General features: G+C 43.6%; 2 protein-coding genes across 3 annotated transcripts in view; one reads left to right on the top strand and one right to left on the bottom strand.

Annotated features, from left to right (window-relative positions):
• Positions 1-23,283, bottom strand: part of EPB41L4A (erythrocyte membrane protein band 4.1 like 4A) — a 279,429-nt gene extending 256,146 nt beyond the window's left edge. For both annotated transcript variants that reach the window (XM_081505741.1, XM_081505745.1), the window contains exons 1-3: positions 23,024-23,283; positions 19,834-20,628; positions 19,016-19,434 (exon numbers count right to left, since the gene is read on the bottom strand). In XM_081505741.1, the coding sequence (XP_081361867.1) occupies positions 19,016-19,114 (99 nt within the window). In that variant the 5' untranslated portion in view covers positions 19,115-19,434; positions 19,834-20,628; positions 23,024-23,283. The remainder of the gene's footprint in view (positions 1-19,015; positions 19,435-19,833; positions 20,629-23,023) is intronic.
• LOC145513798 (uncharacterized) lies at positions 19,113-20,407 on the top strand. The gene is made up of 2 exons (XM_081510756.1): positions 19,113-19,147; positions 19,192-20,407. The coding sequence occupies exons 1-2, from the start codon at positions 19,113-19,115 to the stop codon at positions 20,405-20,407; spliced, it is 1,251 nt and encodes a 416-aa protein (XP_081366882.1).
• Positions 23,284-23,606: the final 323 nt, after the last annotated feature.

Genomic DNA, 23,606 nt, shown 5'->3' with positions numbered 1-23,606 from the left:
TTCATGCTATCCTGCAGTCCTAGACTGCCTTCAGAGCCACAGTTCAAACCCACAAATCATCATTTTGAGGAGCCCAGAGTCTATAGGAATTCATAATCCAGAACCCAAAAAAGATACAAAAACTGAAAACTTTAACTAAAGTTTGATGCCAAAACTCACTTGGTAACTATGGCAGTCCCTCTTCCAGATGTCTCCTAGTGATCTCTGCCTCCCAGTATTCACACCCTTATACAGTCCCCTCTCACTCCAAGATTGGCTAGTATGACCAACAAAATACCACATAAGCATAATAACAGATGTTATATACAACTATGGCTTCCATCTTGGGTTTTCTGTCTAAGATTACTTGCTTTGGAGCAAGCCAGCTACCATGTTGTGGGGACACTCAGGCTCATGTGGTGAGGAACCATGACCTACCAACAAGCCCAGGAGCAGGCTTAGAAGCAGACCCACCATCCACTTCCCTTTGACTGATGCCTCAGGCACAGTTTGAGTGCAGCCTCAGTAAAACCCGAACCAGAATCATCCAGTGAAGCTGCTTCTGGATTGTGGACCCAGAGAATCTACACAGGATAATGTTTGTTCTTCTAAGCTGCTAAGTTTTAGATGTAATTTGGCACACAGCAATAGATACACACCTGGGGCTTCCCAGGTGGCGCCAGTGGTAAGAATCCACTTGCCAATGCTGGAGATGCAGGAGACATGGGTTTGATCCCCCGGTCAGGAAGACACCCTGAAGAAGGAAATGGCAGTATTCTTGCCCAGAAAATTCCATGGACAGAGAAAGCTGGCAGGCTACAGTCCATGGTGTTGCAAAGAGTCAGACAAGATGAAAGATGAATAGATAATAGCTATCTAATACAGTTATCGAAAAAGCAAGAGAGTACCAGAAAAACATCTATTTCTGCTTTATTGACTACGCCAAAGCCTTTGACTGTGTGAATCACAATAAACTGTGGAAAATCCTGAAAGAGATGGGAATACCAGACCACCTGACCTGCCTCATGAGAAACCTGTATGCAGGTCAGGAAGCAACAGTTAGAACTGGACATGGAACAACAGACTGGTTCCAAATAGGAAAAGGAGTACATCAAGGCTGTATATTGTCACCCTGCTTATTTAACTTATATGCAGAGTACATCATGAGAAATGCTGGGCTGGAAGAAACATAAGCTGGAATCAAGATTGCTGGGAGAAATATCAATAACCTCAGATATGCAGATGACACCACCCTTATGGTAGAAAGTGAAGAAGAACTAAAGATGCTCTTGATGAAAGTGAAAGAGGAGACTGAAAAAGATGGCTTAAAGCTCAACATTCAGAAAACTAAGATCATGGCATCCGGTCTCATCACTTCATGGCAGATAGATGGGCAAACAGTGGAAACAGTGGCTGACTTTATTTTTCTGGGCTCCAAAATCACTGCAGATGGTGGCTGCAGCCATGAAAATTAAAAGACGCTTACTCCTTGGAAGGAAAGGTATGACCAACCTAGACAGCATATTAAAAAGCAGAGGCGTTACTTTGCCAACAAAGGGTCGTCTAGTCAAGGCTATGGTTTTTCCAGTGGTCATGTATGGATGTGAGAGTTGAACTATAAAGAAAGCTGAGTGCCGAAGAATTGATGCTTTTGAACTATGGTGTTGGAGAAGACTCTCGAGAGTCCCTTGGACTGCAAGGAGATCCAACCAGTCTATCCTAAGGAGATCAGTCCTGGGTGTTCATTGGAAGGACTGATGCTGAAGCTGAAACTCCAATACTTTGGCCACCTGATGCAAAGAACTGACTCATTGGAAAAGACCCTGATGCTGGGAAAGATTGAGGGCAGGAGGAGAAGGGGACGACAAAGGATGAAATGGCTGGATGGCATCATCGACTCGATGGACATGGGTTTGGATGGACTCAGGGAGTTGGTGATGGACAGGGAGGCCTAGCATGCTGCGGTTCATGGGGTCGCAAAGAGTCGGACACGACTGAGCGATTGAACTGAACTGTAACTAATACAGAGACAAAATCTGGAAGAAGGCAACTTACAGTCTCTATTTACCCCCACTTATTGTGAATATTCAAACGAAGAGTTGTGCAAATATTACTGTGCTTATTTAAGAGGTTATCACCCTAAACCTGGCCAGGGATATTGCATAATGGATCATCTATATACCATACTACCTTGCTAGAATCTGAAAGATTTGGAACCTTCATACACATCTAGCCTCAAGGGTTTCAGGTGAATCTATATTCACTTCTAAAATACCTTTCCTGATTAACCGATCCACCTCATTATATAAGAAACATCATTTCTTATAAGGATGTCTGTACCTCTTAAAATCTCCACTATATAACCCAGTACTAATTTATGAATTGTACTGAATTCTGTTTTTATAAGTAAATATTTGTCTTTCCACTAAAACTTAAATTTCTTTTAACTTTTTAAACTTCTCTTAACTGTGAAGCAAACTCCATTACTCATATTAAACCTAAACTGTCATTTCTCATGACATCACCATTTTTAACTGACAGAGTTAGCAAAATATTAAGACAGAAAACTTGCTTCTGTCTCTTTCATCCCCTCCTCCAGTTTGCCACCTAGGACCGCACTTGTCAGCATGGGGACTTTTCTGAATCATATTGGGATACAGCAATTTTAAAAACTCAGGTTTTTAAACATGACTTACATGTTCTGTATGATGTCAGTATGTAACTTTTTTAAGTGTGGATACATAGAAAGATAGACAGGAAATATAAGAACTGGTTATTTGGGGGGCTTTTTTACTTACAGTATTTAAAAATTCAACAGTATGGATGTAAAATTATGTAAATTTCATTCAAATACTTATGAATCAAATCATTATTAAACAAAAGCCTTGCAGCTGTGTAATTACTATCTTTTATGCATTTGATAGAATTAATATACACATACTTATGTTTGAAGGAAAAAAAGGCTAGAGTCTTCCCTCGATTTCATCATCCCCACCAGAAATCCTGGGTGCTACTGGGTACACAAGCTCTGAATAAATTCTTATAAAAGTGAGTTCACAAATCTATACTTAAAATTACAGGCACACAGCACTGGTCCAGACCCATATACCCTCACACTCAAAACCTATTTATCTTCAAATAACTACCCGGGAACATTATGTAAAAACACCGTCTAAAAGAAAAAGAAGCCGGCTCCCTGAGGAATTCCAGAAAATTTGCACAACCTCAAAATGCCCTTGTAAACAGCAGCAGATGCATGAAATAATCGTTATTGGGGGAAAGATCTATTAGCCTCCTGATGACTGGCCCATCTGAAACCTTTCAACGAAAGAGCAATTTTACTTTCTACTTTCCTCTCTTGCACCCTCCCTCAGGCAATAAGAAGGGTCACTAATCAGTTTTTAATTTTCTTTCCTGGAGAGATACCAGAATGGAGCTATAAGAATTCAAGGTAAAGACTTTACAAAATAAAACCAAGGAAAAAATCTGAGTGATACGAGCTCTAAAACCATGGCCATAACCATCATTATTCTAGGCTTAAATAAATAAGCATCTTCCAGAAAGTCAAAAAAAAAATAAAATGCGATGCAGTTAGTATCATTCTGAAAAGAAATTCCATATAAGCAAACTCCCAAATTGGGAGGGGGAGAAAAAAGATTCTTTGAGACAAAAGAGTCTCTCCCTCATATAGTCTACCCAGAAAGAGTTGCACAAATCCAAATGCCAAGACAGCAGAAGGCACTCAAGCCAGATGTGGGCCTAGAAGAACTTAATTTAAGGGGGAGAGGGAGGAATCTGGAATGGTTGGGAGCATGGGAGGAGACGAGATTGGCAGCAAACCTGAATGATTTTCAATCAATTCTGACCTCTTCCCCTATAATCAGCTCCCAGCTGTTTCCTGCAGGCTTCAAAGAAACTGAGGGTGGGTGAGCACTGAGAAATTAGCAGATGGGAAACCAAGAGACAGAGTTCCAGGACCACGTGCTGGGCTCTGGCAAATCACTGCCTCTCATTGGGTCCCCATTCCCTCAGCTGTCGGATAGGAGGGCTGCATTAGATGATTCTAAATGCCCGTGCCTGGTCTACCTTCCTAGGGGAAGTGAAAGTCAGTCTGTTCTAACACATGTCATCTCTCCCACATCCTCCCCCTGGTATCTGCTGCATTTGGGGGCAGGCATCACAGGGCTGCATTAACTGAGGACATATGACCACACTCAGGTTTGGTGCAGAGAACCAGACAGTTGAACTACTGGGCAAAAGAATGAGTGACTGGCAGAAAAAAGCAGTAACACATAGCAACCAGTTTGTGTGAAAGATTTTGTCACCCACAGCTGTGGCATTATCTAAACACTTGGGATTTTCTTCACAGAGGAAACTGCCTATAGCCTGCATATCTACTGGGATTTGTGAAGTTCAGCTCAGTCGCTCAGCCATGTCTGACTCTTTGCGACCCCATGGACTGCAGCACGCCAGGCCTCCCTGTCCATCACCAACTCCCAGAGTTTACTCAAACTCATGTCCTTTGAGTCAGTGATGCCACCCAACCATCTCATCCTCTGTTGTCCCCTTCTCCTCCCACCTTCAATCGTTCCCAGCATCAGGGTCTTTTCCAATGAGTTAGTTCTTCACATCAGGTGGCCAGTATTGGAGTTTCAACTTCAGCATCAGTCCTTCCAATGAATATTCAGGACTGATTTCTTTTAGGATGGACTGGTTGGATCTCCTTGCAGTCCAAGGGACTCTCAAGAGTCTTCTCCAACACCACAGTTCAAAAGCATCAATTCTTCAGTGCTCAGCCTTCTTTATAATCCAACTCTCACATCCATACATAACCATAGCTTTGACTAGACGGACCTTTGTTGGCAAAGTAATGTCTCTGCTTTTTAATATGCTGTCTAGGTTGGTCATAACTTTCCTTCCAAGGAGCAAGCGTCTTTTAATTTCATGGCTGAAGTCACCATCTGCAGTGGTTTTGGAGCCCTCCCAAAATAAAGTCTGTCTCCCCATCTATTTGTCATGAAGTGATGGGACTAGATACTATGATCTTAGTTTTCTGAATGTTGAGTTTTAAGCCAACTTTTTCACTCTCCTCTTTCACTTTCAAGAGGCTCTTTAGTTCTTCTTTGCTTTCTGCCATAAGGATGATGTCATCTGCATATCTGAGGTTACAGATATTTCTCCCGGCAATCTTGATTCCAGCTTGTGCTTCATCCAGCCCAGCGTTTCTCATGCTGTACTCTGCATACAAGTTAAATAAGCAGGATTCCTAGTGTGATTGCTGGTTAAAACCTGGAGAGCAACTGTGGCTTCATGGAACTGGACTAACATCCCCTATGGCTGAGGGAAGTGGTAGCACATATTGAAACTGGCGTAATATTACACCATAGTGGATGTTAGTCCAGTTCCATGAAGCCACAGTTGCTCTCTAGGTTTTAACCCGCAATCACACTAGGAATCCTGGAAGTTCAGGGCTGAAAGAAAGCCATGAGGATGAGAGAGGGTGTGGGTGTTCAGAGGTGATGGTCTTCCAGCCATCTACATTACTTTTCCAGGGGGAGAACACTGCATGTTACACTGCTCAGGACCAATATCTAGCAATTTCTCAGCGTCTTGCAAGGCAATAGATGAAACCCATATACCTATTTAAATGACATTAACTTTCCTAACATACTACACCCTTAACCACCAAGACTGACAAAGTTATTCATAAAACATATGCTAATACTCCTTTCCAGCCCCCCATCAAGTAATCACAGAAAGAGTCTGGAAGGACCAAAGGCAAATCCTTCACACAACATGAACAGCAACATTCGAAGCTTATACGGAAAAGATTTTGGAAAATCTAAATATTCAACAACCAAGGTTTCAATTTACAAAAGCAACAACAGCATGACTAAAACAATCCTATCGATCCTTCCTCAAACGTGACGAATATTTACTGAGCACCACCGAGTGCCTGCCACTCTTCTAAGCTCCCGTGGATTTAAGAGTGGATAAAATGTACAACGTTTTACTGCCACCAGGAAGTTCACAGGAAATTTTGCTCAAAATATTAAATGCCAAATTTGTTTTAACTGGGGGTGCTTTCTCTGCTGAATTATATACATCTGCCCTACCAAGGAATTAGTAAAAATAAACAAGAGGCATAGATAGGTATGTCAAGGGAACAGAATTGGGAGTCCAGAAATTAACCTTTAATTTATTGTCAATTGATTTTTGGTAACTAAAAAAATTAGTTTTTTCAACAAATGAACTAGGACAACTGGATATCCACATGCAAAAGAATGAAGAAAAGATCATAGCCCTAAGTGTAAGAGTTAAAGCCACAAAACTAGAAAAAAAAAAAAAAAAGAAGAAAATCTTCATAACCTTTCAGTAAGTAATGGTCACTCAAATATGACCCCCAAAACACAGGAAACAAAAGGAAAGATAAATTGGACTCATCAAAATTTAAAACTTTTATATATGAAAGAACATTGTCAAGAAAAAATTTTTAGATCCCACAGAATAGGAGAAAACATTTCCAAATCAAGTATCTGACAAAAAAAAAAAAACAAACTTGCCATGGGGTCAAGAAGAGTTGGACACAACCGGACAACTGAACAACAACATACTATACACACAGAGCACACACTTAATGATAAAAAGGAAAATAACTCCGTTTTTTTAATAGACAAACTACAGATATTTCTCCAAAGAAGATATACAAATGGCCAACAAATATATGAAAAGATGCTCACATCACTAATTTTCAGGAAAATGCAAGTCAAGTGACAGTGAGATACCACTTCACATCCAAAAAGTTAGTAATAATCAGAAAGATTAAAGCAAGTGTTGGTGAGAATGTGGAGAAAATTGGAACCTGTAGACATTGCTGGGCTTCCCTGGTGACTCAGATGGTAAAGAATCTGCCTGCAGTACAGGAGATCTGGTTCGATCTCTGGCTCGGGAAGATCCCCTGGAGAAGGGAATGGAAACCCAAGGATTCTTGCTGGAGAATCCCACGGACAGAGAAGCCTGGTGGGCTACAGTCCAGAGAGTCACAGAGTCAGACACGACTGAGCAAATAACACTTTCACTTTCAGACATTGCTGGTGGGAATGTAAAATGGTGCAGCCACTGCAGAAAACAGTTTGCAAGTTCCTCAAACTATTAATTGCTGCTATAATCCAGCAATTCCACTCCTAGGTATATATGCACGAGAAACTAAAACATTATGTTCACATAAAGACTTGTACATGAATCTTCATAGCAAAATTATTTGTAATAGCCAAAATCCATAAACTGATGAATGGACAAATATGGTACATCTATGCAATGGACTATTATTCAGCAATAATGTGGCATGAAATACTGATACATACATTATGAGTGAATGCAAGGTGAAGAAAGCCAGGCACAAAAGACCACATATTATATGAACCCATTTATAAGGAATGTCCAGAACACGCAAATCTACAGAGACAGAAAGATGAGTGCTTGCCTAGCTGGAGCGGGTAGGAGGGTTGGGAGGAAAGGAGGAGTGACTGCTAATAAGATTTCTTTTGGAGTGATGAAATGTTCTAAAATTCATTTTGATGAAGGTTGCACAGCCCTGTAAATACATGGAAAACCACTGAATTACACGTCTTAAATGGGTAAATTATAAGGCATGGGATATACCTCTCCATAAAACTGTTTTTAAAAATTAAATAAGAAATTAGGACTCAAGCAGGTACACTTGTACCCAGGGAACCTAGAAAGTATCAAGGCGAAAAGATGCCTTTTCCTTCTCAGATTCATTGTTTATATCAATCTGGAAGTACCTTTCTTTATTCAGATTAATTCACCCAGTCCACAATCATTCATTGATTCCTCAGGAACTCAGCCTGACCTGGGGATCCCATAAAAGAGATATAGTCCCCTCCCTCAAGGCTTTCCATCTCTATCACAACAGCTCCCACTCATTCGGCATGGGGCTAAGGGTTATGCATAGTACTCAGAAGAAGGTGGAGAATTTGACCCTAATTTTATAGAACGGGAAGCTGACTCTGAGGGTAGTGACTTGGCCGTGGTTACAGTACTAATACATGGAAGGGAGACCTGAAGCAAGACTTATCTATGACCAAGACTCACACCCTCGTCATCTTACAATATTGCTCCCAGGGCGAGGTGGGCAAGAAAGTACAGAAACTCCTGCAATGAAATTCAGGCTTAATTCAGATTAGGAGAGGGCCTTCAGAGAAAGTGGCACCTGAGCAGAACCCTGCTTGATGAGAACGGAGACTTCACTCAAACAAGAGGAGGTGGGATGAGGCTTTCCAAGCAGAAAAAGACCAGGGTGAGACGGAATGTAGAGAATTCAGACTAGAAAGCAGCTTGGCTTGGCCAGAATCCACAACAAGGATATGGCAGCTAGCGGGAGTAAGGTCAGATAGACGTGGGGTCCCATCGTGAAGGGTCGGAGTGCGGCCATAGTGCTCAGGAATATAAACTAAGCCAAAGAGACTGAGAAGCTACTGCAGCCATCCAGCTGAGACCTGAGAGCAATCTAGACCAGGGCAGAAGGCATAAGAGGAGGGGGGAAGAGACGAACCTGGAACATACTGAAGTGGTAGAATTCCAACATCTGGAAGGATGTGGAAACTTAAGGAGAGCCCAGGTGTCAGAATCCTGACCACCTTCCCTCCTGCCTGAACCCCTTCCCTGTGCAGCCAGTTGCCCTTAGGAAAGAATTCCACCCCTACCCAGCCCCAAGGAGAATCTGTCACCCTGAAAGTGATCCTATCGCCACTGTGGTTCAAGAACGGCCACAAGACTCTTTGCTAAAAGACACAAGGGAAAGTCTGCTGGTGAACTTTGGGAGGAGTCTTCCCTCCAACAACACAGCCTGTCTCCACTCCCATCTCACATACTGCCACGTACAAGTATCATCTCTAGAACCATTTACCCATCTGCTACCACTCGCGTATGACCCTGATTCCCAGGATGACGGAGCACAGAAGAGATGAAGAGAAATGGAGAACCTGATCTGAGCAAATAAATCTCCTCATGTTAAAAGAATCTGCAATGAAATCTCTGTAACCGAGAATCAAAGCATCTTGAATGATCAAGACTGAGTGTGGCCTCATTCACCAAACTAGGCAGCACAAGAAGACAGAGTCTGGAGGGAACAGAGAGGCTGAGACATCTACTGTGACCTCCAGCAGGCAGTCAGAAACACAAGTCAGATAAGAGCGAGGAAGTCTCATTAAGGGTACAGATGCGAAGTTTCAGCATCCCAGTGGTGGCTGAGGCAGAGATCCAAAAAGTCACTGGTATCTATGGATACTGAACCACTCTGTTTCCCTACTTCTACCAACCAACCCATCCATGCCTCTCAGAGATCCAGCACCACTTTGGGCAGGGTTGGGGAGTAAGATATCCTAAACTGGAATTCAGGGGGGGGAAAAGGCAAATAATAGATCACACATAATGACAGCTATCATTTTAGGGGGCTTCCCAGGTGACGCCAGTGGTAAAGAGCTCGTCTGCCAACACAAGCACCTTTTAGCTTATGTGCCTAAAATTCCTTTCTCAAATTTGTAGTCATTCCATGAGGCAGTTTTCCCACCCTACAGCTCACAGATGAGGAAAGAAGAGTCCTGTGGTCTATCAGAAGATCAGTTATTTCAGGATTTAAACACAGGGCAGGGTAGGGGAAGCGGGAAGACCAAAATTGACCACATAGCACCCCAGTTAATAGGGTGGTTCCAGTACAAAGTGGGAGCAGTGAGAATGGTGGATAAAATACCAATTTTGACAAGTGACAATTAAAGCAGGAGAGGCTCCAAGACTGCTTCTCAAACACAGCTCTAAAGGAAGGGCAAGGTGGGACCCGAGTATTTAAAAGCTCAAACAGGGGGACTTCTCTGGTGTTCCAGAGGCTAAGACTCTGCACTCCCAAGGCAGGGGCCCAGGTTCCATCCCTGGTCAGGGAACTATATCCCACATGCAGCAACTAAAGATCCTGAGTGCCACAACGAAGACCCAGCACAGCCACATACATACATTTGGGGGGGGAGGGGGAGAATTTTCTTTACATAAAAACTCACAGTTTCCATGGGCTAGCTCAGGAACTTGACCCCCACTCACGTCACTGTTCCTACGCAAAGATGTATTCTAAACAAGGTACTTTCTCACCAACCTCCGGGACACCATGCCTACAAAGTTGGGAGTGCTCAGCATCACTAACAGAGCTGCCTCCAGTGCTTTGAACATGGTGTTTCTCAACACCATGCCGCATTTGGTTCCCTCCTTGGTCTCGTTTGGCTCATTCCTCCTCTGACATCTGACCTTTCGATCACTGTCCATAGGGTCTAGCGCTTAGCACCTTTCAGGTCTCCTAGCCTGCATTCATCTCCACTTGGCACATCAATATCCTTGAAAACGAATTTCTCATCCATTTGGAAACCACTGCCAGGGCCCCTCTTGACTTCAGTGAATTACTTGCAAGAGCCATCTCAGCCTTTGGGGACTCAGCAAGAGTGCTCAGTTACAGAGAAATGGATTAACAATAGGCAGCACTAAGGAAAAGTGACTATTTCACTTTAAAAAAGAAAAAAAAACACAACAGGAAATACATGCTTCAGAGGGCAAGGAATGCAATCCACATTTTTGAGAATGGTATAGACTTTCCAAACTGTGGCTATAGGCTTTGGAGTCACAAACTAAACTGGCTGGTCCCTGACCTTAACACACCTAGTCTAGATCCAAACAAGTGATAACAGGGGCCTGGTTAAATTTAATATATGAGACTTAGAAACAAATCTTGTGACACAGGAGCAAATGGCAGTTACTCTTACCACCCAAAGCAGGCTGACTAGAGCATTAAGGACGCGAGTTTTACGTGTGGCTAAAATATCAGAGACAAAGCTCGGCCCAGAGAAGCTGAAGTGCTTGCATGCTTAGTTGCTCGGTTGTGTCCGACTCTTCGCGACCCTAGGGACTGTAGTCCACCAGGCTCCTCTGTCCATGGGATTTTCCAGGCAAGTATACTGAAGTGGGTTGCCATTCCCTTCTCTAAGGGATCTTTCCAATCCAGGGATGGAACCCAGGTCTCCTGCATTGCAGGCAGATTCTTTACCACCTGAACCACTAAGGAAGCTCCCAGGGAAGCTCCCAGAGAAGCTGGAGGGTTATGGCAAATCTGACATCTGACCTGTCCTGTTTATAACAGACCTGCAGAAAAATCCATTGTGCATCAGAATGAAAAACTTATCACTTGTCATAAAAACTCAGTATTTAACTTTGACCTTGTCTTTTCCATTATGCCTCAGAGTAGTGTCAGATGAGGTTTATGCAGCTTTAGGAGTAAAATTGGCAGTACAGCAAGATTAAAAATTATACCAATGGTCCCCAATTGTGTAAACCCACACTATGAAACCAACTGACACTCTTCTCCAATGGTTTAAAGAATCAGAGACAAAGAAAGAAAAGCAACTAAAGTGTGAGGATCTATTATCCGGTCTTGAAACATGCCCTTCTTCCAAAAGACTCTTACGCTGTAAGGGGAAAGTTACACTTTTAAAAAAGAGAGAGAGAGGAAAGATTCAGTAGTTACTTCTGTAACACAAAAGTGGTATAACTCATGTTTTCTGAAATAGCTGCTAGTCAGCTAGATCACCAATGTCCTGCATGCACTCAGTTCACTACACCATCTCCTTTTCTACCCACTATCAATGTAAAAATTCGAGTACCTTGGCAACAGGATTTCTCACAGTAAGATTCACTTTATTCTAGGATCTTTTCAAGTAAAAATAAAATGGCAAAGGAATGTCATTATCCAGAAGATTTTCAACATGGCCTATTCAGCCTATTCCAGTGGTAATACTCCATTGATTCTTCTATTCAAATTACAGTGAATATGCATCTATTACATGTGGTGTACAGCTCTAGTTGCTGGGGATCACAGGTAAGGGCTCTCAGGCTTCGAAGGGAGAGAGGAGCATCTAGAAATAATGCTTGCAGTGTGATAAATGCTATAATAGGATGTGTGCAAGGCACAGACAAGCACTTAGTTTTGCCAGGGCAGACTGCCTTGAAGGCTTTCTAACAGATGGGATGCTCAGTTTGTCTTAAAGGATGAGTTCAGATGAGTGTGTGGTTAAGGAAAGGCAAAAGGGTACCACCCAGCAGCAATCCCAAGCATAAGGTGCAAGAAAGTCAGGTATGTTTGGAAGGCTGAGCAGTTCTACCCACAGCGCAAGTCATTTGGGTGCACAGAATTGCTGAAGGTCTAGGTCAGGTAGAATGTTAACTCAAACATGATGGCTGGACTTTATATGCAAACAGGAATGCAGCACTCAAAGAAGGAGAAGAGGACAAGGAAAGAAGGAGGAAGAATCAAGACCAACAATTTCTGAGTGTTTACCACATGCAAGGCACCTTGAGGGATTCCCTGGTGGCTCAGATGGTAAAGCCTTTACCCAAAGTGAGGGAGACCTAGGTTCGATCCCTGTGTCAGGAAGAGCCCCTGGAAAAGGAAATGGCAACCCACTCCAGTAGTCTTGCCTAGAAAATTCCATGGATGGAGGAGCCTGGTGGGCTGCAGTCCATGGGGTCGCAAAGAGTCGGACACGACTGAGCGACTTCTCTTTCTTTCTCTCTCTTTCTTTCTTTCTTAAGGCACCCTTGAATTCATGAAGTGGGTATTATTTTGTTTCCATTTTACAGATAGGGAAATTGAGATTCAGAGAAGAAAAGTAACTTTCTGAAGGCCTCACATCTACTAAGTAATCAGTGGAACCAATATGTAAATCCAGTGGTCTGATGCTACAGCCCATCAATCCAGTATACTGCCTGCTAGTCTAAGAATATTAAGCAAGTTAAAGATACAGATTTCATATTGTTTTCACTAACCTATGAGGCACATAACTCTCTTTCAAAAGAGAAAAAAGAAGGCATCTGAAAGTTAGTCTGCATACAGTGTGGAAGGTTGGGTACCAAATACAGAAGAAAAAGGGAAGCTGCTACCCTCCATGGCAGTGGTTTTCAACTGAGGGTGATTTCACCTATCAGGAGACATTGGCAACATCTGGGGGTATTTTTCCTTGTTACAACTTAGGCAAGCGGTGTGACTGGCATCTCCTGGGTAGAGGCTACAACTACAGCTAATTATCCTACAATGGAGCAGACAGCATCCCACAACAAAGAACTATCTGGCCCCACAAAGATACAACCTGACATGAACAACTGAACAAAAGATGAGTTTCTCATCTCGTTTTATAATTAAAATAACCAACCACAGTCCATATAGCTAATGGAAAGTCGAGTCTGAACTTTTGACCCAGCAACTCAGATTTAATTTTATCACCATCTGCTATGGTCTAAATGTTTGGGTCCTCCTGAAATTCATATGTTGGAAACTTAAGCCCCAAAGTGATGGTCTTTAGAAGGTGTGGCCTTTAGGATTAGTACCTTTAAAAAAAAAAAAAAAAAAAAGGCCAACAGAGCTCCCTAGCCCCTTCTGCCACATGAAGACACAACAAGTTTTCAACCTGGAAGAGGGCCCTCACTAAACCATGCTGGAACCCCTGATCTCAGACATCCAGCCTCTAGAACCATGAGAAATATATTTCTCTTGTTTATAAGCCATCCAGTCTGTAGTATTTTGTTATAGCAGCCTGAATAGACTAAGATACCACCCATGCTCAAAACAACAAAAGCTGTGCGTTAGTTTAAATTTAGTTCAAAGTTCAGTTCAGTTCAGTCACTCAGTCATGTCCGACTCTTTGCAACCCCATGAACTGCAGCATGCCAGGCCTCCCTGTCCATCACCAACTCCTGGAGTTTATTCAAACTCATGTCCATCGAGTCGATGATGCCATCCAGCCATCTCATCCTTTGTCATCCCCCTCTCCTCCTGCCTTCAATCTTTCCCAGCATCAGGGTCTTTTCAAACAAGTCAGCTCTTTGCATCAAGTAGCCAAAGTATTGGAATTTCAGCTTCAGCATCAGTCCTTCCGATGAATACTCAGGACTGATTTCCTTTAGGATGGACTGGTTGGATCTCCTTGCAGTCCAAGGGACTCTCAAGAGTCTTCTCCAACACCACAGTTCAAAAGCATCAATTCTTCGGTGCTCAGCTTTCTTTATAGTCCAACTCTCACATCCATACAGGACTACTGGAACTTAAACTAACTTAAAGTTAGTTTAAGCTTAATATTATAGAATTCAAGGACAATTTTATTAATGGGGCTGCAAAAAATGTGATCCAGCATCATCCAAGAAAATTATAAGCCCCTAGAAAAGGATAGCTAGTCATTATCTGGTAAAGGTAACAAACAATGCTTTCCCCATTAAGTTGCTTTTAAATCACTTTAAAACCATGGATAATAAATGGCATTTTTAATCATTTTTTTTCAAGGAAAAAAACTTGTAAAATTGAGGAGGCATTTAAGTCTGAAGATCTAAAGGTATAACATGGCATCTATAGGGGATAAGGCTATAGTATATAACTGAAATTTGCTGAGAGTAGAAATCAAGTGTTTTCAATAAGAAAGGTGTGAGATGTGCATGTGTTAACAATGGTGAGATGGTGGGAAGTCTTTCACAATATATACGTGTATTATATCATCAATCTGTACTCCTTAAACATATTACAATTTCATTTGTCAATTATACCTCAATAAAGCTGGAAAAAATACTTTCAACCATTTTTTTTTTTTAATTTTTGAGGGAGCATTTATATAGTAGTTCATCTTAAACAGATACAACACAGATATCATGTTTGAGATTTAGAAACCTAGATGCAGTGTGGAAGAGGTGTACTATTCCAGTCACATGTAACTTACTAACTAGTCAAGACCCATAGTCAATCTTATATTACCAGAAATGCTGGGGTATAATTACTTGCTTCAGCCTATGTTTAGAAGGTCCCTGACTGCGTACCTTATGTCATTGGTATTAAAAGATATAGGTATATGTGAATATAATATGATTTGCAAAAAACTACTGCTTTTCACTTTTTATCAGTCTTCTTAGATGTTTTATTTACCCATCTAAATGGAGTGTAAGAAACAATTGTTGGTAAGAGAGATGCACATAATTCAAGTCCCCAAGTTCTGCTTTTCTAATTTATTAGGAAGTTTCTGATCAAAGTATCAAAACTGATTCATAATATTCCCTCAGGAACCTCAGGATGATTTAGAAAGTAACTTCATTTAAAAGTTAGTGGATGGGTTTAACTGTGTGAATTGGATGGTATATCTCAATAAAGCATTTTTTTTTTTAAGTTAAAGGAAATTCCATCTTACTGTCATTGGTTTCATTAATTTAGTCAAATACACTGAGGGAGGAACAAGCACCTCAGTGTCTATTACATCACTACGCAGAGGACTAAAGTCTTGCTGAAATGAAAATACTAATCTAGTTCACGTTTGCAGCACCAATTTTGTGGACTAAATCATAAAACCTCGTGATTGTTTTTTTCCTAAAAATCTTCTGCTAATGAAATGACAAGTAATAAAAGTAGTCTGAGTCACATTCAAGTTTTGCTTTCCAAGAGAACAAAAAAGAGAGATTTCTACCTCCCCCAGCACAGAAAACTACAAAGGACAAAGCAAAAGTTTTCCTGAATAAACACTGCTCAAAAAACTAAGACCAACCACAGCAGAAATTCCTACTAAAATAAACAACAGAGATAGCAGCAGAGAACAAACAGCTAAAAGGTATTGTGTGGCTCGACACACAACCAATAGCATTCAGTTTATATAAACTTGGGTTTTTAAGTCTTGGATTGGGCTCAAACTACAATCTGCACGCAAAAGACTTTCTGTTTGACAAGGTGAGGTTACCTCTAAAATAAGTTAAGAAGGCAAACAGCTATATCTCATTAGTATGAATATGACACCGGGTTTTATTTTTCTAATTATTTTTGAAACAGAAAATTATTTTCCATTTAAATGCTACTCATCTTAACAAGGGGCTTCCCTGGTGGCTCAGACGGTAAAGCGTCTGCCTGCAATGCAGGAGACCCGGGTTCTATCCCTGGGTGGGGAAGATCCCCTGGAGAAAGAAATGGCAACCCACTCCAGTACTCTTGCCTGGAAAATCCCATGGATGAAGGAGCCTGGTAGGCTACAGTCCATGGGGTTGCAGAGTCAGACAGGACTGATTCACTTTCAGTTGAATCTGAACATATAAGATGCGTAACTACTGTCTTCAGGCTGAAATGCTTCCCATGGGAACAAATATGTCGATTTTTTTGCCTAAAGTCAATGAAAAACTTTGATCGGAGTTGCAGAAAAAATTCACTTTATAACTAACTTTTCAATGAGTAACTTGGTGTTTAAACAAATCCACAGTGTTTTTCAAAATAGTACAGCGGGGGAAAAAAATGTTTTACAAAGCTTCTTTCTATGCTTTCTACTTAAATTTACTACAACTAATCTTTTTAATTTATAGTGTATTATTATAATAGTAATGCAAGCAAATTCTTAAGTAACTGTTTAGGAATTAGTAAAATTCCTTCCATTAAGGGTTAAAATACGTAATTTTAACACAAGATTAGATGTCTTCATTTAAGATAGAATGTGAAAAAGAGTCATCTCAAAATAAATATTAGAAACTACTTTTGAAAAAAATTCCATTTCAATTTCAGGGGAAAATGTCATATGCTTAACTAACTTTAGTTAGTGATAATCAAAATTATCAAGAGTACTATCCTGGAGGGAAAACACTATAATAGTAGTTATTGGCTACTGACTTTGTAGTAATTGTTTACTATTTCATTTACAAACTAAAGTAGGAGTTAAAGAAAATGCCAAATATGTACAAAACAATAATATGCATAAACATAATATTCATTCAGTGTTTGAATACCATTTGTAAGTATATATATGTGTGCTTAATTTAGTACATACCACTAGCAGATTGGAGAAGGAAATGGCAAACCACGCCAGTATTCTGCCTGGAGAATCCCATGGACAGAGGAGCCTCGTGGGCTACAGTCTACAGGGTTGCAAAGACTCAGATGCGAGTGAGCAGCTGAGCATGTGGGCACAAGCAGATAGGTGCTTAACACACGCATTTTATGGTAGCATGGTAGCTACAGATAATATGGTTAACTTCAGCAGACATCTGTGCTGCACATATGGCCATCAAAATAACTGTGGCATGCTTTGTGACACTGAAAGAGGGCATGCCTGCTGCAAAATGATTACGTCCAACAAAAGCATGCCTAAATTATTGTTTAGTTAAAAGGCATATATCCAAAATAACAGCATTATAAAGTTGTGAATGCCTTTGAATCACTCACCAATTTTCCACCTATTTGTAAAACAAGATAAGCACCATCAGGTTATAAAAAGTAATTATGGATCAGGATTTTTGATTCATGTTTCTTTGACTATTATTCCATTTGATCCCAAGTCTTGGCTGCTCTCTTGACAGAATAATGTACAAGCTCCACAGCTGACAGGAATAGGGCTTTCATGATAAAATAGGAAGCTCACATACCAGATGACTTTAGACTTCAGACTTCAGAAAGATTGCTTTGTTCTTTTAGTATCAGATCATGAGTTATCTTTCTCTAATTGTTTCAAAGCCAAAAAGAATCTATGTGTTATCAAAAATGTATGATGTTTTTGTGAGTGTTGCCTATTTTATTTGCACAGTACACCAAAGAATGTTACATCATCTTGTAAGTTCTTTCCTGGATTTCATGTTGGGGGGGGGGGGGGGGAATGGGAGTTGGAACATAAAGAGCCAGAAGTATACAATGAACACTCTTGCCCAAAGAGTCTTTTACTGACCTTAAAAGGAAACACTGAAAATCTGATTGACTTTTGCTTATTACAATGACAGGGAAACAATATTCAAAACAATTTCCTAAACGGTTAACTTTATCTTGTGACTATAACTGATCATTTTTACCTTTCTCTGACACGCAAAAAAAAAAAAAAAGACAGCTGTAAAATCAGAATTCTGTACACCAAGAATGATACAAAGCTGAAACTTTTGACGAAGAACAGTTACTCTAGTGTGTATCAAGCTATGTAAAAACTAATTCACACAAGGAAATGCCCAGAGTCTACGCTATTAGGATTAAATTCTGAGATGACACGACAAGGACAACACAATTGGCAGCCTTAACTTTATTTTTCAGACGGCCTGTATGAGAGAGAGGCGGGGGAAGGACGATTTCCCCTTATCAGACTCAGCAGCTGAGATATCTAAAATGCCGAAGTGATTTTAAACTGGAGAAAGAGAAAACAACACAACAGTCGGGACTGCGATCATCTCTAGGTAGCTACCTTGCTCCGAGACAAAAACTAGCGCGCAGGCGCGTCCTTCAGGTTGTCAACCGTAAACACGAGCCCATCAAAATTAAGGAAGTGGATGTCTGCAAGCTCCCATAGCCTTTTTGTTTGGGTTCTTCAGGTTAATAGAGGTAACTGCATTTTAACGACCTACAAAGAGGCGCAAAGTTACTACCTCGTTTGGAGAGATGTTTACTTAAACGTAGGGCTAAAACCAGGTTGCTTTCGGAAAAGGAAATTATTTTCCGGCCAAACGTAACATTAGCCAACCACAAACACAGGCGACACAATCACAACCACCTAATAAATGTGTTTCAGCGAGTGAGCTATTTTCCTTCCCCAGCAATCCTATCAAGAAAAAAATAGTCGTTCAACAAAGCCGAGGATCGCCTGTATATTCAGTTCTGCGCCTCTTTGGGAGCTCTGGGGGCCTTAGCTGCTTTGGGAGGAGAACGAGGTAGGGGAAGAGTTGGGGTCTCAGTTGCAGGACGGTGGATTGCAGCTGAGAGCTGGTGCATGGACTATCCTGCCAGACGTCAAACTTACTCTCCTTTATGAAGGACTCAAAGTTAACTCGGCCTGACACGTCCACCCCGCACCTGGGCGCGGGGGTTAGCTGCCGCTCCTTCCCTCCGTGCGGAGACGCCCCGCCGCCCGCCCCGCCCGGGTGCCAGCCCTGGGACAAAGCCGCGGACCCCCTAGCTCTCCCGGCTGCGCACGCCCTCCCCTGGCACACGCCCCCGACCCGTGCCTACCTTGATGCCCTGCTGCTGGGTGGTGAGAGTTAACTTGGATTCATTCAGAAGCAAAACTTCGCAATAGAACTCTTCCGGAACCGCGCAGAAACAGCCCATGTCGGCTGTGGCGGGCCTCAGCCAGCGGAGAAAGCTGCGACCCAGCCGCTGAGCCACTCCCTGCCCTCAAACGCGAGGCATGAACGGATTGTCCGCGCCGCGGCGAGGACGAGAGCACCAGTTACCGGCGGGGTCCGGAGCGGAGCCGCCCCGCGCGGACGGGAGGTAAGGAGGGCGGAGAAGCCCGGGAAAGCGTCAGCGCCCGGGAGCGGCCGAGGAAGCGCCGGCGGAACTGGGCGCGGAGGGCGGCGGCGAGTCCCCGCGCATCCTGCGGCTCCGGCTCCTCCGAAGGCGGGGGCGCCGCGGCCCCTCCCGCAGCCCTGGGGACGAGAAAGGTCGCCTGTCAAAGGGGTCAAGGGGCAAGAAAAGCAAGGGACGAGAGCTCCGGGCCCTCCTGGGGCTTGGAAGCCCCTAGAAGCCCTGCGGCCCCCTCCACCTACGCCCGCCAGAGCGCAGAAGCAACGCACCAGCCTCCCCGCCGCCTCCAGGGTCCCCAGAGGGCGCGCGTTTCCAGCGCCGACCCCACCCCGCAGCCCCCGGTTCGGTTCGCCGACCAGGGAGCACTCGGCTGTTCTTTGTGTCAGGGGTGCCCCCACGACGTCCCGGCCCCACCGCAGAGGCAGCGGCGAGGGTCGTCCCTCAGTCCACTACCGCCGCCTCCCCAGCCCACCCGCACCGCGAAGCCGGAAAAGGGTCCGAAAGGGTTTCGGGATCCTTACCGCGACCGGCGAGTGGAGGTCAGCTCGTCGCGGGGCGCAGCTCCCGTCTGGGGATCCCCGAGTTCATCACGGGTCTATGCGTGGGCAACTTGAAGCTCTCCCTCCGAGAGCCCCCTGCCCGAGCGGCGGAGTGCTCCTTCTCCAGGAAATTCAGAGAAGCGGGCAATCGGGAGACTGGGGGGCGGAGGAGCCGGCGCCCCGGCTGGGATCGCGGCCGGCGGGCGAGCGGGGTGTGCCCTGGGGCAAGCCAGGCCGCGGCGGCTCCCGGGAAAGTTCTCTCGGCGGTGCGAAGGGTGGCGCCCCGGGCGGGAGCGGCCCAGGTGCAGCTGGGCCGGGCCTGGGTGTCTGCAAAAGGCCCGGGAGCCCTGCCGGGACCCAGTGGCCGGGAAGGGGGCGCCCCTTCTGGGGCGGGGTCTCGGCTGGGGATGGAGGGCGGAGCAGAGATGGTCAAATGGCGAGGTGCTGGAAGGTCCGCGCAGGAACCGCGCGGCGCGTGAGCGGTCCGCCTCGCGGCCCTGGGCCTGGCTCGGCTCGCTGTATCGGTTTCCTGGGGAGATCTGCAGGCGCGCTCTAGGAAGCGGCAGCGCGCGGCTCCGCGCGGACCCTGGCGCTCGGCGCTCCCAGTCTCACGGCCTCCGCGCCACTGGCTCTGTCCAGGACGGGCGGGCCCGGTAGCTCCGAGGCTGCAGTGCCCCCTGGTGGGCACTCCTGTCTGTGCACAACCACCAAGGCTGAGCTGCGGGTGAGACGGGGCCCCCGCCGGCCTTCTGAGCAGGTGCAATCTGTGCTCTCCAGCTGGGAACCAGAAGTGAGTCAATGCAAGTGGAAGTTAGAGGAAACACTAGGGAGAACTCGGGGCATGGTTGACGGCGGGCCTGCCAGAAATCTTCTCTACTTTATATTGAGTATTAGAGCGAGAGTTTGGGCATCAGACAGTTTTGAGTTCTCTCCTCTACCAGTTTTACGGTACGGAGCCCAAGTGTGAAAAATTTACTTAAAGCCTAGGACGTTACTACTTTGAAGAAAAAAGAAAAAAAAAAAAACCTGGCATCCGCAGCACAGTAAAATGGAAATACACAATGCAACTTTGGAAGGAATTTCCTCCCGTAGTGATTTGCTACAAAGAACCTTCTGTAGAAAGCCTCTCTCTAAACACGAATTAGCACAACCCCCAAAGGGCAATAAATCCACTATATTTGGTATGAACTTAACCTAAAGCTAAGAATCAAACCCTGTTTTTTCTTTCAAGCTCACCGTCAAATTGAAGCAGGTTTTTAGTTTCTAACCAAATTGTGTGTCCAGCTTTGGACTGCACTGACACAAAGTTTTGCCTCCCATGAGCTGACATCTTATTATTCTAGATTTTAGTGTATTTTCTTGTGGAAGCTTTTCTGTCATATAATATTCCTCACCCAAATTACCAAATGTGGTTGAAAGATTGATTCTTTCCCACAATATCCAATAGAGCCACCTAAGCTTGAAAAAAGCTGGCTTAAAACTCAACATTCAGACAACTAAGGTCATGGCATCCGGTCCCATCACTTCATGGCAAATAGATAGGGAAACAATGGAAACAATGACAGACTTTATTTTCTTGGGCTCCAAAATCACTGCAAATGGTGACTGTAGCCATGAAATGAAAAGATGCTTGCTCCTTGGAAGAAAAGCTATGACCAGCCTAGACAGCATATTAAAAAGCAGAGGCATTACTCTGCCAACAAAGGCCTGTCTATGGTTTTGACAAAGTCAAAGCTGTGGTTTTTCCAGTACTCATGTATGGATATGAAAGTTGGACTGTAAAGAAAGCTGAGTGCCGAAGAATTGATGCGCCCTGCCCCTTCCTAGAGCACGCCTCCAGATCCCCCTGGGGAAACCGATACAGCAAGCAGAGCCAGGGCCTGGAACCAGGAGGCTATCTGCTCATGTGCCCTGCAGTTCCTGTGGACCTTCCCACACCTGGCCATTTTGAACTGTGGTGTTGGAGAAGACTCTTGAGAGTCCCTTGGACTGCAAGGAGATCCAACCAGTCCATCCTAAAGGAAATCAGTCCTGAGTATTCATTGGAAGGACTGATGCTGAAGCTGAAACTTCAATACTTTGGCCACTGGATGCAAAGAACTGACTCATTGAAAAAGACCCTGATGCTGGGAAAGATTAAAGGCGGGAGGAGAAGGGGACGACAGAGGATGAGATGGTTCGATGGCATTACTGATTGGATGGACATGAGTTTGAGCAAGCTCTGGGAGTTGGTGATGGTCAGGGAGGCCTGGTGTGCTGCAGTCCATGGGGTTGCAGAGAGTTAGACACAACTGAGCAACTGAACTGAACTGAAGCTTGAAAAAACAAAAGATAAGTCCCAAGTGTAATGATCTGTTTGCCAGTTTTGAGTTTACTGCCATCAGTTTTATGTTCCTTGATATTGTGGTTTTGTTTTGATTTACCTCCAGTGGTAATGGAAAAGCTAGCTTTTTGGGGTGGGATGGAGTTCTGTTCTAGGCTCCTCACAAGGGAAAGTTCAAAGCTGTGGAGTCCTGTATATATGACAGCCTTTTCTGGATGAGGCATTTTCTTCTCCATTTCTTTATCAAAATGGAGAAAAGAAAATCCACTTAACACATAGTTGCCCGGAGAAAATAGAAGTGCCACAGGTTTTCTTTGTTTAATAGCCTGTTGAGCTACTGAAATGAAGCAGGATACTGTGGGGCCTTCCCAGGAACAGTCCCTACCCTCCTGTCCCCTTGCCTCTTGTTTATAGAAACGCTTTAGCCTCCTAGGCCTTCCAAGTTCCAAAGGGAAAATTTAATCAGAGAAGTGAGAAAATGCAGAAACACAGGAAAACAGTCAAGCGAGACAAAAGAATAATAGTTTAGCCAGGAGACCAAGTCAAGGACTTTTAGTTCCTCCTTGAGGGCTATAGATAATGTTCTGAGCCATATCCTTGAGTTGTTTTGAAGATACTAAAACTCCTACAGGGTGGAAGAAGTTAACTGCTGACCACAAGCATTTAGACCCCAGACCAGTTAGAATCTGAAGGTTTATGACGTCAGTTTTTGAAACACCACCCTGTTACTTCACCGCTAACTCATCAGTAGGAGGTGTGCCTTCTCCCTCACCCGGTCCCTTATCAGAATCCTTCCCTGAAAGCCACTGGGGAGTGTAGGACTTTTGAGTATGAGCTGCCGGTTCTCACCTTATGTTAGGTGCCTTGCAATAAAACAGCAAACTTTCCTTCACCACAAACCAATCAGGAAATTGGCTTTACTTCAGCCAGGCTAGCAGACTCAAGTTTGGTCCAGAAATAACTGGCACACAGTAAACTGTGTGTATTTAAAGTACACAGTTTGTAAGTTTTGACTTATGTATACGTGAAACCATCATCACGGTCAGGCTGGTAAACCTGTCTATTACCCCGTAGAGGTTGCTTCTGTATCTTTGTAATCTCTCCCTCTCACTCCTTACCACACCTCACCTCCCAGACAACCACAGATCTCTCTGTCACAATCGGCTATCGACGTGTTCTAGAGTTTTATATAAATGGAATAACAGTGCCAACTCTTTTCTTTTTGGTCTGCTTTAGTTCCCTTAGCATAATTTTTGATATTTACACATGTTGTTTTGTATATCAATAGTTTGTTCATTTGTATTACTCAGTAGTATTGCTTTGAACATGTGTATACCACAATTTGCTTATCCATTCATTTGTGTGGTTTCTAGTTTTTTACTATTACAAATAATATAAATACTACAAATCCTGCTGTGAGGACTGTACTTGT

The sequence above is a fragment of the Giraffa tippelskirchi genome, chromosome 7 (assembly GCF_054371585.1).
Source record: "Giraffa tippelskirchi isolate mGirTip1 chromosome 7, T2T-mGirTip1v1.2.pri, whole genome shotgun sequence".
NCBI classification, from domain to species: Eukaryota; Metazoa; Chordata; class Mammalia; order Artiodactyla; family Giraffidae; genus Giraffa; species Giraffa tippelskirchi.
This window is presented reverse-complemented; position numbering and strand designations above follow the sequence as displayed.

What these genes read in the sequence shown, in the direction of transcription:
- LOC145513798 (XM_081510756.1), top strand. Translation starts at nt 19,113, where the DNA reads ATGTCGGCTGTGGCGGGCCTCAGCCAGCGGAGAAA. An exon ending in GGCCTCAGCCAGCGGAGAAA is followed by an intron (nt 19,148 to 19,191) that starts GCTGCGACCCAG and finishes CTCAAACGCGAG; the next exon opens with GCATGAACGGATTGTCCGCG.